Here is a 13,098-nt window from a genome sequence, read left to right on the forward strand (position 1 = left end):
TAAAAGCTCTCCTAGCCAGCCTCCCCACTTCCACAATTTACAAGTCGCTCAGAATACAGCAGCCTATGTCTGCACTCTCCACCAAATTCTCACCAAGCTCCACTAGCTCCCCATGTGAGTCAACTTTAAGGTCCTTGTTCTTGCTTTCAGATCCCTCTACGGTCTCGCCTCACCCGTGCCTACCAGGCATATGTTTCCACATTCACACTGCACACCTATTTGCCTTCATTTCACCATCAGCAGACAGGCTTTCAGTCACTGTACCTCTGTTCTTGAGAATTCCCTCCCTATATCCCACCAGGTTCCCTGCTTTCAGAAGCTTTCTAAACTCCTGTTTTATCCTCCTGCTCAGCATCCAATTCTTCCCTTTTTGTATGTCAAACAGCACTACAGAACTGTAAGTTACTGTTATTGTTGTAAGCCTTATGGACGGCCCAAATGCTGTCTAGTGCAGTCAATAACCATTGGACCTGTTTAGTTGCATCACTAAGTTTGTGAACTTCCAGGGACAGATGGGTTAACATAAGCTCTTGCTTCCAGCCCCTGGTCTATACAGAAGATAGTGTTGATGTGCTGGCCAGCTGTTGACAATAGACCTACATTTAATTTTTAATTTAAAGTTTAAAAATAAAATTTAAAAATATGGTTTTGCACTTGCAGCTGGTATACAACCTTAGTGGTGAGAGACTGCCCCCTTCAACTACCTATTGGGCAGCTAGATTATGTATTTAATCGCATGTAAACAGATTTTTTTTTAAGTTGGAAAGAAGTGAAAAGCTCTGATTCCCTGCAATTGACCTCTTCAACTTTCTCTCCCCTTCTCATTCCACCTGTTTTTAGACCCCAACATTGCTTCAACCAAGTGCAGTACAAACTTAAGACTATTTCAGATCTTAGCTTGCTCCCTCACTCTCCCCTCAATTTGTCCTTCCAGATTCTACTGTTCATAACATTACCATCTTTCTTGAGCTGTTCTACGCCTCTTTTGTCTTTTTAAAGCCTTTTCACAACAAAAGAGTGATGACTTTTGTATTTCATTTGGCATTTTTCACCCCTTTCCACTGTTTAAAAAAAAATCGGTTCACCCCTACTAAATCCATTAGCTGCTTTTTTGTAACAGTAGTTAACCTTGTAGTTGGCCTTTGCCTAGTGTTCTACCCTCCCCATTGTATTGGCCAGCCTTATAAAGAGGCTCTGCTGCCTTTGAACCAAGGCCATCTACCTAAAACATTAATCTAACTTTTCTCTTTTCAGATACCTATGGACTGTGTATTTCCAACATTTCCTGTTTTTAAGATTAACAAAATAAAGCCAACACTTAAAGTTCCATTTCCAGGTTTTATTAAACATATTTCAGCAGCAGCACAATAACTGACCTAACAACTTTTTTAAAAAAATTATCATACTAGTAGGTCATACTAGGGCAGCCCTAAACTATGAGCTTTGTCTCAGCATTGTAACTTCCAACGAGAAATCTTAAAAACAACCACCTGCTCGCAATATTCTAACCTCTAACACATAAAAATAAAAGCTTATGGCAGCTGAGCGAACTCAATTAGTAGAGAGATCAAGTTACACAAAACCAACAACCAAGTAAATTCATTATTAATATATAGACTCCATGCCTGTGTGAAATTGGAGTATATGGAGAATGGACTGAAGGAAACTGAGGAAAGATTGATGCCAGCAAACTGACGTAATATTCAAAGTGGAGGGAAAATCATATTATATGCCAAATAGCATTACTACAATTCAAAAGAACAAATGCTGCAGGAGAACCAGCAAACATAAAACCAGAAGGCCTGCAGCAACCAGTTTGATATGTACACCTAACGAGTCTCAAGACAGTGGTACAACCATTGCAGTAAAATCAGATCATGACCAGTGGACACAAGATGCAGCCTTGCTACACCTGCCATCAATCTTAACCCACCTGAGATGGACAATCCGATTTGACAGCCTAGTTTAGAGAGTTAATGAAATTACAAACCGGGCTCCAACCTTTGACAAACACGATACTCGTAAGTATGGAGAATGCAAAGTGAATATCAAAAGTCAGTATGCCAACAGGTCACAAGTTCCCCACATTATAAGACCCTGTAATGTCCATATGCTCAGTATTTAAAGAACTCTTAAACATGCACACACAGCTTTCTCCTAAAGTCTTTCTATATTATGTTAAATAAATGAAAAATCAAGCAAAAGAACGTAACACTAAACATTAATTTAAACAGTTTTTAAGAATAAATTAACATGCACAAGCACGCAGTTTTAGAATCATAGCCTCGTCACCATTTTACTTTCTTCCAAAACAAGAAAGTACTTTAGAGAACACAGTACGTTAAGTTCAATGTGAATACATGTATGGATTTTAAACCAATAAGTAACAAGAGATCGCTAACAAACATTAAAATACTGCACACGGGTTGGTCACGTCTAGAAAATGAACTGCAAACCACACAATGCGGAGGTGCTCACTCACACTAAAGAGATCTGGGACAGTACTATCATCCAAATCCGAAACCACGCTTCCCCTGCGGTTTGAACGGCTAAAATAGTCAGCTATCGATCCACTCCGATCAGAAAAATCAGAGGACTGCAGAGGAAAAGGAAAAGTTAAAAGGGAAAAAGAACAAACAGAGGATACAGAACACTATAAAAAGGAAGGTGGACATATTTCACAGACTCATGGCAATTCAAGGTTTTGCAAGCGATGTTTGGAGGTACCAAGATAATGTGACGTACATTTACCCTGAAAGGCAGCAACTCATGGTGAGGCTTTAAACCAGAGGCAGCATTGTCACTGAATTACAAGAGTGTATTCTGATACTTGCACTAATTGTCATGGGACTACAGGTAATTCAAATTTTTGTTAAATAAGCACGAGCGTGCAGCTATTTTCCTAGCAATACGTCTCTCCCCATTCAGCTGACCTTTCCTTTTGTTACGTTGACACCAGGCATATTTATTGTATTGGTACCATGACACTATAATAAAAAATAATCTCTATATATATATATATATATATATATATATCGCCTTTAAAGTAGAAATACATCCCAAGATGCTTCAGAGTCATACTTACCTTTATGTCAGCAGCCTCCAACAATACCTTTAAAGGCCGGTGGCTTGGTTGCTACGCATCAGAGAAAACCGGCCTCGGCTCAAGGGGCCTGAAATATGCATTAGGCCTATTGTCAATGCAAATCAGAGGCCTAATGCCCGTTTCAGGCAGGTGCCTTGGACAATGACAGGGCATTCTAACCAATACGGTGCGCAGAGTATACACGGCATGGTATGAGCAATATGACCATATTGGTCCCTTCAATGCCTATTTTTCACCTGAAAAACAGGAGCGGCGCGATCCAATTTCTAGGCCACTGTCTTTTGGATTAGAAATTAAACTGAGGCTCCATCTGCCCTCTCAGGTGGATGTAAAAGATCCCATGGCACTATAAGGAGAAGAGCAGAGGAGTTCCCCCTAAAATCCTGGTCAACAATTATCACTCAACCAACACCACTAAAAGAGATCTGATCACTTCTCTCAGTTGTTTGTGGGACCTTGCTGTGTGCAAATTGGCTGCAACATTTCCGACACGACAATTGTGACTAAATTTCAAAATACTTATTGGCTGTGAAGAGCTTTGAGGTCATGAAAGGCGCTATATAAATGCAAGTTCTTTTTTTAGCATTGAAGAGTTCAAGATGCCCTCTGGGCATAACTCAAGTGCAAAATTTATAGCTGTATGGCTTGGTGCTTTCACAGTTTCAATGGATATATTTTGTGCACTCACCATCACACTTAACTGCTAACCCACCAGCAATAGCAGCTTTCTCCCTTGATTCTGACCAAAGGGCCAGGAATACTGTACAATCATTGGATTTTTCTGATCTCCTCCCGCTTGCTGTCATAACTCTTCCTTCAGCCTGGATGACTGAATAACAGAGGACAAACTAATCGAAAGCAGCCACCAAGGTCACCACATGACCAATCCAACAGGTAGTGCACTTCTGTGCATTTAAATCGGGTTCTCCTCCTCACCAATCGTCCCTGACCCTCATCTCATCAGTTACAATGCAGGTGATTAGAATAGTAATCCTAAAGAGAAGCATTTAACTGGCCTGCTCAATGAGTGAACTAATCCATAAAAGCATTTTAAATTGAATTGGAAAGCATGACTAAAATGGCAGAGCTGATTTGAAGCAAAATTGCAAATATTAACATACTATATCAAAAACAAATCCTTTTTGAAATTTCATTTTTCAGAGATGTTTACATGGGATTGAAATTGTCATTAAAACAGATGCAAGCCATCCAAATAAACAAATGTTTATCCTAAAGAAACAAACTCTTTTTAACCAAACATGAACTGTATAAGCAACATCCACTGACACATAAACTTACAACCAGAATTTGCAGTTGTCTATTAGTCTTTAAATCAGTAGTAATAATCACAGCCAACACTATAAATTGTTTCCCAGCACTTAGTTTTTATTTCAGACCTACATCTGCAATTTTCTAACCCCAATTTACTCCAGTCTTTGTTAGCATGGGCCTCTCATCGTCCAGCTATTTGCACATTCTTTTAATGTCTTTCCATGGCCTCACTGAGATAATCTTTTATGTCATCTAAAAATGTTCTGCTTTTCTGTTAAGCAAGTGACAGGCCATTCAATCCATTAACTTGCTCTCTGTGATTGGAGGATCTGTTGTTTCTTCCCTATTCTCTTTTTCCCCCAACCCTACTAAAATGCTCGTATATCTTTCAGTTCACGGTTCTGACTAAGGGTTTTTAATCAAAACCTTGACCTGTCCATTCTCTACAGATATTGGCTGACTTGCTGTGCATTTCCAACATCTTCTGTTTGTTTCAGATTTCAGGCATTTGCAGTGTTTTCCTTTCATTTACATTGTATTATATGTATTGCTATTGATGGGATGAAAGGAATTGTAATCTTAAAGGAGCTAAAAGGGCATCGTCCACACTGCTTTGTCTGTGGCAATAATCTTTAACACCTGTGTTGTTTAGAAAAATCAAATGTCTCTAATAATTAGCAAAGGCTCAAATAACAGAACACATGCTGACATGCAGAAAGAGCTCACCACGCTGTCACGACGCCCCCGGTTGAAACTATCTTGGGACACGGTGCTCAATGTTTCATCGTCTGAATTCTATGAACATTTAAAGTAAATAAATAATGAAACAAGTCTTGAAGACAGAAACGTCATCCCACTACACGGTATCATACTGCTCCAGCCTCAGCAAAGCATATCACTTCTCAACAAGCTCCATCTGCAAATATTATAGTTCTTTCACTAAGACACAAATTGCACAATGTTGCAAATAAACTGCAAGTCCTTCATTTAAAAAAAACTCCAAGGCTCCAAATAACCAGATTTACATAAAATTTAGTTTGAGTTGTGCAGTAATTTCACTTTGTTGATGAGATGCATAGGTTTAAGCAAAAATGTGACAAATATACTCCTATTACACAACTCTTCAAGTAGAAATGGTTCCATAATGTGCTGGAGTTCCTGATGTTTTGGAATCATAATGCAGGGCAGGTTCTTTACCAGTGGACTAAACACTTAGACCATCCATAAACTTAAGCATAATGCAGAGAAGGCAGACCAAGATTCCTGCTACGATTACAGATAAAAATGTATTAGAGGAATCAGGGCGATGCTCTGGAGACTATTATCAAATGTGGATAAGCTCTCCATCTGCAGAGGAGGAAAGGGACTGGGGAAGTGTTATAGAAAGCTCCTGCTTCAGAGTTGAAATGAGTGGGTCAACAATATTTCGAATACTTGATTCCAGGCACAGTGCACACTTGCTGTCACCGATGTTACGAATGAGTTTGCACCTTGCAAAGATAGAAAGCAGTGGGAAACCTCAACAGATACATGTTGCTAAGTTGCCATTTTGACACTGAATAAAAGTGAGCAAGAGAGACACACAACAAAACATTTTACGTTCTTTGCTGACCTCAATCACAAAATTATTAATTTAAAAATCAGATCTTCTTTCCTCAGTGAAGCAAAGTGCATTAGCCACAAAATGCCCAGCCAATGTTTTAAAAATCACTTCACTGGGAAGAAGCCAAGTACCTATATGGAACACGTAACCGGAGGTATCTTTTTATCAGCGGGCCGAGGGACACTTGGAGCCCTGCAAATCTGGCCCTTTTATACTTGTATTTCTTATTTGCTGGTTTTGTGGGCCTTGAAGTTTGGAAAGGGTTGCATAAGCACTATTACCTTATTGGTGGATAAATTCTAAATCAGAACATCAAGATCTGTTGGTATTAGAAACTTGAGATATATTTTTTTTTATATTCGTTCACGGGATGTGGGCGTCGCTGGCGAGGCCAGCATTTATTGCCCATCCCTAATTGCCCTCGAGAAGGTGGTGGTGAGCCGCCTTCTTGAACCGCTGCAGTCCGTGTGGTGACGGTTCTCCCACAGTGCTGTTAGGAAGGGAGTTCCAGGATTTTGACCCAGCGACAATGAAGGAACGGCAATATATTTCCAAGTCGGGATGGTGTGTGACTTGGAGGGGAACGTGCAGGTGGTGTTGTTCCCATGTACCTGCTGCTCTTGTCCTTCTAGGTGGTAGAGGTCGTGGGTTTGGGAGGTGCTGTCGAAGAAGCCTTGGCGAGTTGCTGCAGTGCATCCTGTGGATGGTGCACACTGCAGCCACAGTGCGCCGGTGGTGAAGGGAGTGAATGTTTAGGGTGGTGGATGGGGTGCCAATCAAGCGGGCTGCTTTATCTTGGATGGTGTCGAGCTTCTTGAGTGTTGTTGGAGCTGCACTCATCCAGGCAAGTGGAGAGTATTCCATCACACTCCTGACTTGTGCCTTGTCGATGGTGGAAAGGCTTTGGGGAGTCAGGAGGTGAGTCACTCGCCGCAGAATACCCAGCCTCTGACCTGCTCTCGTAGCCACAGTATTTATATGGCTGGTCCAGTTAAGTTTCTGGTCAATGGTGACCCCCAGGATGTTGATGGTGGGGGATTCGGCAATGGTAATGCCGTTGAATGTCAAGGGGAGGTGGTTAGACTCTCTCTTGTTGGAGATGGTCATTGCCTGGCACTTATCTGGCGCGAATGTTACTTGCCACTTATGAGCCCAAGCCTGGATGTTGTCCAGGTCTTGCTGCATGCGGGCTCGGACTGCTTCATTATTTGAGGGGTTGCGAATGGAACTGAACACTGTGCAGTCATCAGCGAACATCCCCATTTCTGACCTTATGATGGAGGGAAGGTCATTGATGAAGCAGCTGAAGATGGTTGGGCCTAGGACACTGCCCTGAGGAACTCCTGCAGCAATGTCCTGGGGCTGAGATGATTGGCCTCCAACAACCACTACCATCTTCCTTTGTGCCAGGTATGACTCCAGCCACTGGAGAGTTTTCCCCCTGATTCCCATTGACTTCAATTTTACTAGGGCTCCTTGGTGCCACACTCGGTCAAATGCTGCCTTGATGTCAAGGGCAGTCACTCTCACCTCACCTCTGGAATTCAGCTCTTTTGTCCATGTTTGGACCAGGGCTGTAATGAGGTCTGGAGCCGAGCGGTCCTGGCGGAACCCAAACTGAGCATCGGTGAGCAGGTTATTGGTGAGTAAGTGCCGCTTGATAGCACTGTCGACGACACCTTCCATCACTTTGCTGATGATTGAGAGTAGACTGATGGGGCGGTAATTGGCCGGATTGGATTTGTCCTGCTTTTTGTGGCCAGGACATACCTGGGCAATTTTCCACATTGTCGGGTAGATGCCAGTGTTGTAGCTGTACTGGAACAGCTTGGCTAGAGGCGCAGCTAGTTCTGGAGCACAAGTCTTCAGCACTACATGCAACTTATAGGTTTAAAAACTATGTGTGGCCCTGAAATTCCATAAACGTAACCAATGAATACAAAAGCTGGGATACTCCTGCTTTAAATAACAGAAGGGAAAGAGAGAATCATCACTGTGAGGGAATAGCTCTTGGCAAAGAGCTCAGACTGAAAGGCAGAATCCTGCGAGCAGGCAGCTCATACAAAGTGGAGAGATTTGTACCAACCTCCGCCCTGCCCAAAAAAATACATTGTAATTTTGCCAATACCATCCATTAAGTACAGATGAGTCATGTATTAAACAAACAAATCCAAAACATCACAAACTATGTCACTGTGGAGAAAGAGCAGGGGACTAATTGGATAGCTCTTTCAACATGCTAATGACACAGTAAAGGAGGAGAAAGTAGAGAAATTGGATAGGATAAAAATAGATGAAGAGGAGGTACTAGAAAGGCTGGCTGTACTTAAAGTAGAAAAGTCATCCAGTCCGGATGGGATGCACCCTCGGCTGTTGAGGGAAGTAAAGGTGGAAATAGCAGAGGCTCTGGCCACAATCTTCCAATCCTCCTTCGATATGGGAGTGGTGCCAGAGTACTGGAGGGTTGCAAATGTTACACCACTGCCGGCGATAGGGAAACTTTCAGAGACAATAATCCGGGACAAAATTAAGTGCCACTTGGGAAAATCATGGGTTAGAATCATAAAATGATTACAGCACAGGAGGCGGCCATTCGGCCCATAGAGCCTGAGCCAGCTCTTTGTAAGAGCAATCCAGTTAGTCCCATTCCCCTGCTCTTTCCCCGTAGCCCTGCAAATTTTTTCCCTTCAAGTATTTATCCAATTCCTTTTCGAAAGCCACAATTGAATTTGCTTATCGGCCAGCACAGACACAAAGGGCCAAATGGCCTCCTTCATGCCATAAATTTCTATGATTTTATGCTGCAAGATTCGATGATTCTAATTGCAAGGCTGGCAGTTGGGTGATTTACACTGGCATTTTCAACAGTGATTGCACAGTGACTTTTCCCCCAAATTTCCCACTTTCACCTCCATCTGATGCCAATTCAGCTGAAATTGGTAACTCAACATATGGGAACAGCAGAAGCAAATGTGCACTCCACCAGAGTGCAGCACCATTAAAATCCAGTACGATCCAAAGTTTCAAGTTTCAGAATATAAGATAGAGCAACATTAAAAAAAAGTGAAATACACTTAAACAACTAGATTTTCTCTCACTGTTACAGGAGTTCTTAATTTAGGCTGCATTCACACTTTCAGCTGTAGCCTTGATATGACATCAAGAAGTCATTGTGTAAATTCAGAATCAGGGCCCAAACCCCATAAGTCGTAGCATAAATTTGAAGTCAGAGCTCAACCTGACTCGACAGTGAGATTGTCTCCTCCAGGGAGCGTCACTCAACTTTGTTTTAGCGTCAGGTCAAATCCCAACTCCAGCTTTACACTACAACTGAGCGACTCCTCATCCGCAGGGATTTCAGTATCCATCTCCGCTCCACTTGCCCTCCCACCTGAATTCACCACCCTCCTAGACTCCCTAAACTTCTCCCATATAAACTTTCCTACCCATAGTCATGGCCACCCCCTCGACCCTGACATCTTCCATGGCCTTCCACTTATAAGACATCTCTGACCACTTCCTTATATATCTCACCACCCAGCCCCCCTCCAAACCCACTTCCTGCTGCATCCACCTCTGCTAAAAATGATCTCCAAGTCACATACAATTGCACTTTCAAACTCCCCACTGCTTAACCTTTGGCCCTCAACTTGCCACAATACTTCCACAGCTGTTGATTTGCTCAATCCTTCGCACAATTCCACCTGCAATGGAAGACTTTCACTGCCTTCCAACCCAGTTGGACCCTCCTGTATGAACGCTATCTTGGCTCCTTCAAATCTAAAGGGAACAGACTTGAATGTGTCTGGCATACAACTGGTTAATCATCCATTGCCAAATCTGGCTGGACCACATCAAGCTCCATCAGGCCAAAATCACCCACTATTCTAGGATCATCTCCTTCAATCCTTTCCCCTGCCCCTCCATCCTCAACTGTAACAAATGTAAGGAGCTTGTGGATTTCTGTGTGACCAAGATAGGGACCATCTGTGGGTTACCTCTGCTGCTTCCTCTCCTTCCCCTTGCCCACCAAGCCAAACCTCCACGCAAGTCCACTTCTACCCTAGACTTGAACTCTCATCTCTCTCCCATCTCCTTCCATGTCCTCTCTGAGCTCATTTCATACATGAAACCCACTTCACAGTTGAGTACCCAAATTCCTTTCCTGAAACCTGTGCTAGTTGAGGTGGGAAGGGAGGGAGGAATAGGATAGAGGGAGAGTGGGAGGGGATAGAGGGGGGGGGGGGACAGGGGCAGGGAGGGGGAACTGGGACGAGAGCGCGGGGGAAGAGGAGGAGGCAGTGGGGGAGGGGAAAGGGGGATGGTGGGAGTGATCAGATACACATTTCAAAATTTGATGATCTAATGCATTACCCCAGGTTTTGCATTTTCTTAAAATAAAATCTGAAAATTAAGTGTTACTTTGCTGCAAATTAAAATTGAATTGATGAATTAAGAAATCCCTCATTGTTAGTTTACCAGCAATGCCTTTTTGAACAACACAACTTGATTTCTCACTCATAAAAAAAATCTTAATTTTATGCCTTTGATTTCACATCTCAAAACACATCACAGAACATGATGCCATACATATCAACAGAATGGATCTTGCAATTCCGAGTCTAAAGGGCAATGCAGCTAAAGCAGACAGCTACTAGCACAAAGTTAACAAAAACTGAAGTTTAATTTAAGAACCACTATTTTGAAAGCAGCCAGTTTTCAAAATGCTACCATGTTTCACCACTGTTATGTAAATGTAGCCAGTACTTGATGGAGTTAGTCTGCAGTTGCAGTGCTGCAGCAAGGACTTGCTCTGTGATCAGGTCCATTTCTTCGCATTCATTTAGCTCTTAGATGGGACCATGGGGCCCAGCTCTGTGCAGTGTGACTCAGGAAGCACTCCAATCAAGTTTTAAATGTCCCAAAATTGCATGGTAATAGAATTCGTCTTCAGCATTATAAACAGGTAACTGGTAATGCAATTCAGAGCATTTAAATTTGAATATGTATCCAGTGTTATATTACAAAGTATTTCACATGCAGCTGTTAGGTTGTTATTGTGATGACTGAGCATGTCTGAGTCTTCATGTAACAAAGTACATCAATTCAACTAAGTAAGTTGCCTGGTGCTGTTAACACATTTTCATTCCATCATACAGGTTTTTTTTTAAAATTGTATTTACACTTTTAGTGCACGTGCTGTAAAGATTTCTGTTGGGGCACCTCATGCTTTCCATCACTAGCTTAATCAACAATAATTTCATGTGTAAATAGGAAATCACTCAACATGCTCAGACACTATTCTTACCATTGGGCTGTTGTGCACTGAGCTTGTTCGGGAAGAATAGCTGTATTCAGATGGCTGCGGAAAAATCCAGTATTTTAAAATCATAATGATGCTGTCTAGTAATCCAAAACCTTTTTTTTTAAAAACAAAGATGTCATACACACACTGCAGGAAACTTACAGTTCTTGAGCTATATCTCTGATGATGACTGTAAAGTCCCTCATCGCACAATGATGCCTGCAAATATAAAGTATGGGCCAAATGCTTAGTTGTTGCAGAAACTATCTGAACCACGGCCTTTATTCAGCATTCAGCCAACCAGGTTAACAACATCACTCCCACTATCAAATTCTGCCTAAGCACAAGTAAACAAAGTACAAGCTTTACAAGACCTAAATGCCTAATCAAATAATCCAACAAATCTGACTTAGAACCTGTGCACATTCTGATGAAATGTCACAACTATCTAAAGCCAGAACTTCATAGTAAGCAATAATAACTGCATTTTAAAATCAGGTAATGTTTTGATTTTTTTGGTGGGTGAAAAAAGATACACCAGCATAGCAAATTTTTCTGCACCATAAGTCAGCTAATACTGTTCATTTTGTCTTCAGTAATTATGTGGGACATGGGTTCAATAAATGCATCTTCCATAGTCTAAGACAAAAAAAAACTTAATTGACTGCAACAGATAAGATTGGGATTGCTTTCAGGCTCCAATTGGTCCACTAGGCATCAGCCATGGCTCAGTGGTAGCACTCTTGCCTCGGAGTCAGAAGGTTGTGGGTTCAAGTACCACTCCAGGAACTTGAGCACAAAATCTAGGCTGACACTCCAGTTCAACACTGGGGGAGTGCTTCACTGTCAGAGGTGCCATCTTTCAGATGAGATGTTGTAAGAAAAACGATTTCTAGACCAAATCATAGCCATGTATCCCATCCTGCAAAGCTTTAGGCGCTTTGCTAAAATGCGAGGCTGTGGGCAGACCTTGCGTCTGTGAGAATACAAAGGGAGCCAGCATCCCACAGGAAATGACATGCCTGACATCAGGCAAAGTGATTGGGAATATTGCAGAGACAATAAAAACTTTGAAACAGACACGTTGAAGACCAATTGTCAGAAACAGATAACAAAACATCCCAAGGCATAATGACACAGATTAATCCTGTTATGTTAGTTGCAGGAGCTTTGTCAGATAATTAGGTAACTTTCATGATTGGCAGCTTAAAACTTCCTAGGTTCAGGTTGTACCATCCTTGTTTATTTGGTATAACTACATTAGAACATTGTTCTTGTGTCTATAATAAAGCTTGCATGTTCGGTCACACTCAGACCTGAATCATTGTGCAAGTTATTATTAAGAGGGATTAACAGCCCTTGCTAGCATTAATAATAGCATATTTCCAATAGATGTTAAACCAAGGCCCCATCTGCCCTCTCAAGTTAACATAAAAGACCCCATGACACTAATTTGAAGAGCAGGGGAGTTCTCCCTGGTGTCCTGTCCAATATTTGTCCCTCAACCAACACCTAAAAATAGATTATCTGGTCATTATCACACTGCTGTGTGCAAACTGACTGCCGGGGTTCCTACATTAGAACAGTGATGACACTCCAAAGGTACCTCATTGACTGCATTTGCTTTGGGATGTCCTGTGGTCATGAAAGCTGCGATATAAATGCAAGTCTTTCTATTATTGGTTTACAGAAGCAATGCTAGATTACCAACTGTAGTTAACTTTCTCATTATTTGGTTCAATTGCCACAAAGAAATTAATTCTCCATCATCAAATGGGGCGGGGGCGGGGGAGTGAGAGCGAGGAAAAAGGA

At 41.9% G+C, this 13,098-nt stretch overlaps 1 protein-coding gene across 18 annotated transcripts in view; it reads right to left on the reverse strand.

Annotated features, from left to right (window-relative positions):
• lrrfip2 (leucine rich repeat (in FLII) interacting protein 2) overlaps positions 1-13,098 on the reverse strand; it is a 166,420-nt gene that overhangs the window by 47,854 nt on the left and 105,468 nt on the right. For 15 of the 18 annotated variants that reach the window (XM_067981348.1, XM_067981344.1, XM_067981345.1 and 12 more), the window contains 4 exons: positions 11,449-11,505; positions 11,290-11,343; positions 5,105-5,173; positions 2,483-2,596 (listed from right to left, as the gene is read on the reverse strand). The exons of the other annotated variants lie outside the window; for them this stretch is intronic. In XM_067981348.1, coding sequence (XP_067837449.1) covers positions 2,483-2,596; positions 5,105-5,173; positions 11,290-11,343; positions 11,449-11,505 — 294 coding nt within the window. The remainder of the gene's footprint in view (positions 1-2,482; positions 2,597-5,104; positions 5,174-11,289; positions 11,344-11,448; positions 11,506-13,098) is intronic. 18 annotated transcript variants of the gene reach the window in all.

Source organism: Heptranchias perlo, chromosome 3 (assembly GCF_035084215.1).
Source record: "Heptranchias perlo isolate sHepPer1 chromosome 3, sHepPer1.hap1, whole genome shotgun sequence".
Classification (NCBI taxonomy): domain Eukaryota; kingdom Metazoa; phylum Chordata; class Chondrichthyes; order Hexanchiformes; family Hexanchidae; genus Heptranchias; species Heptranchias perlo.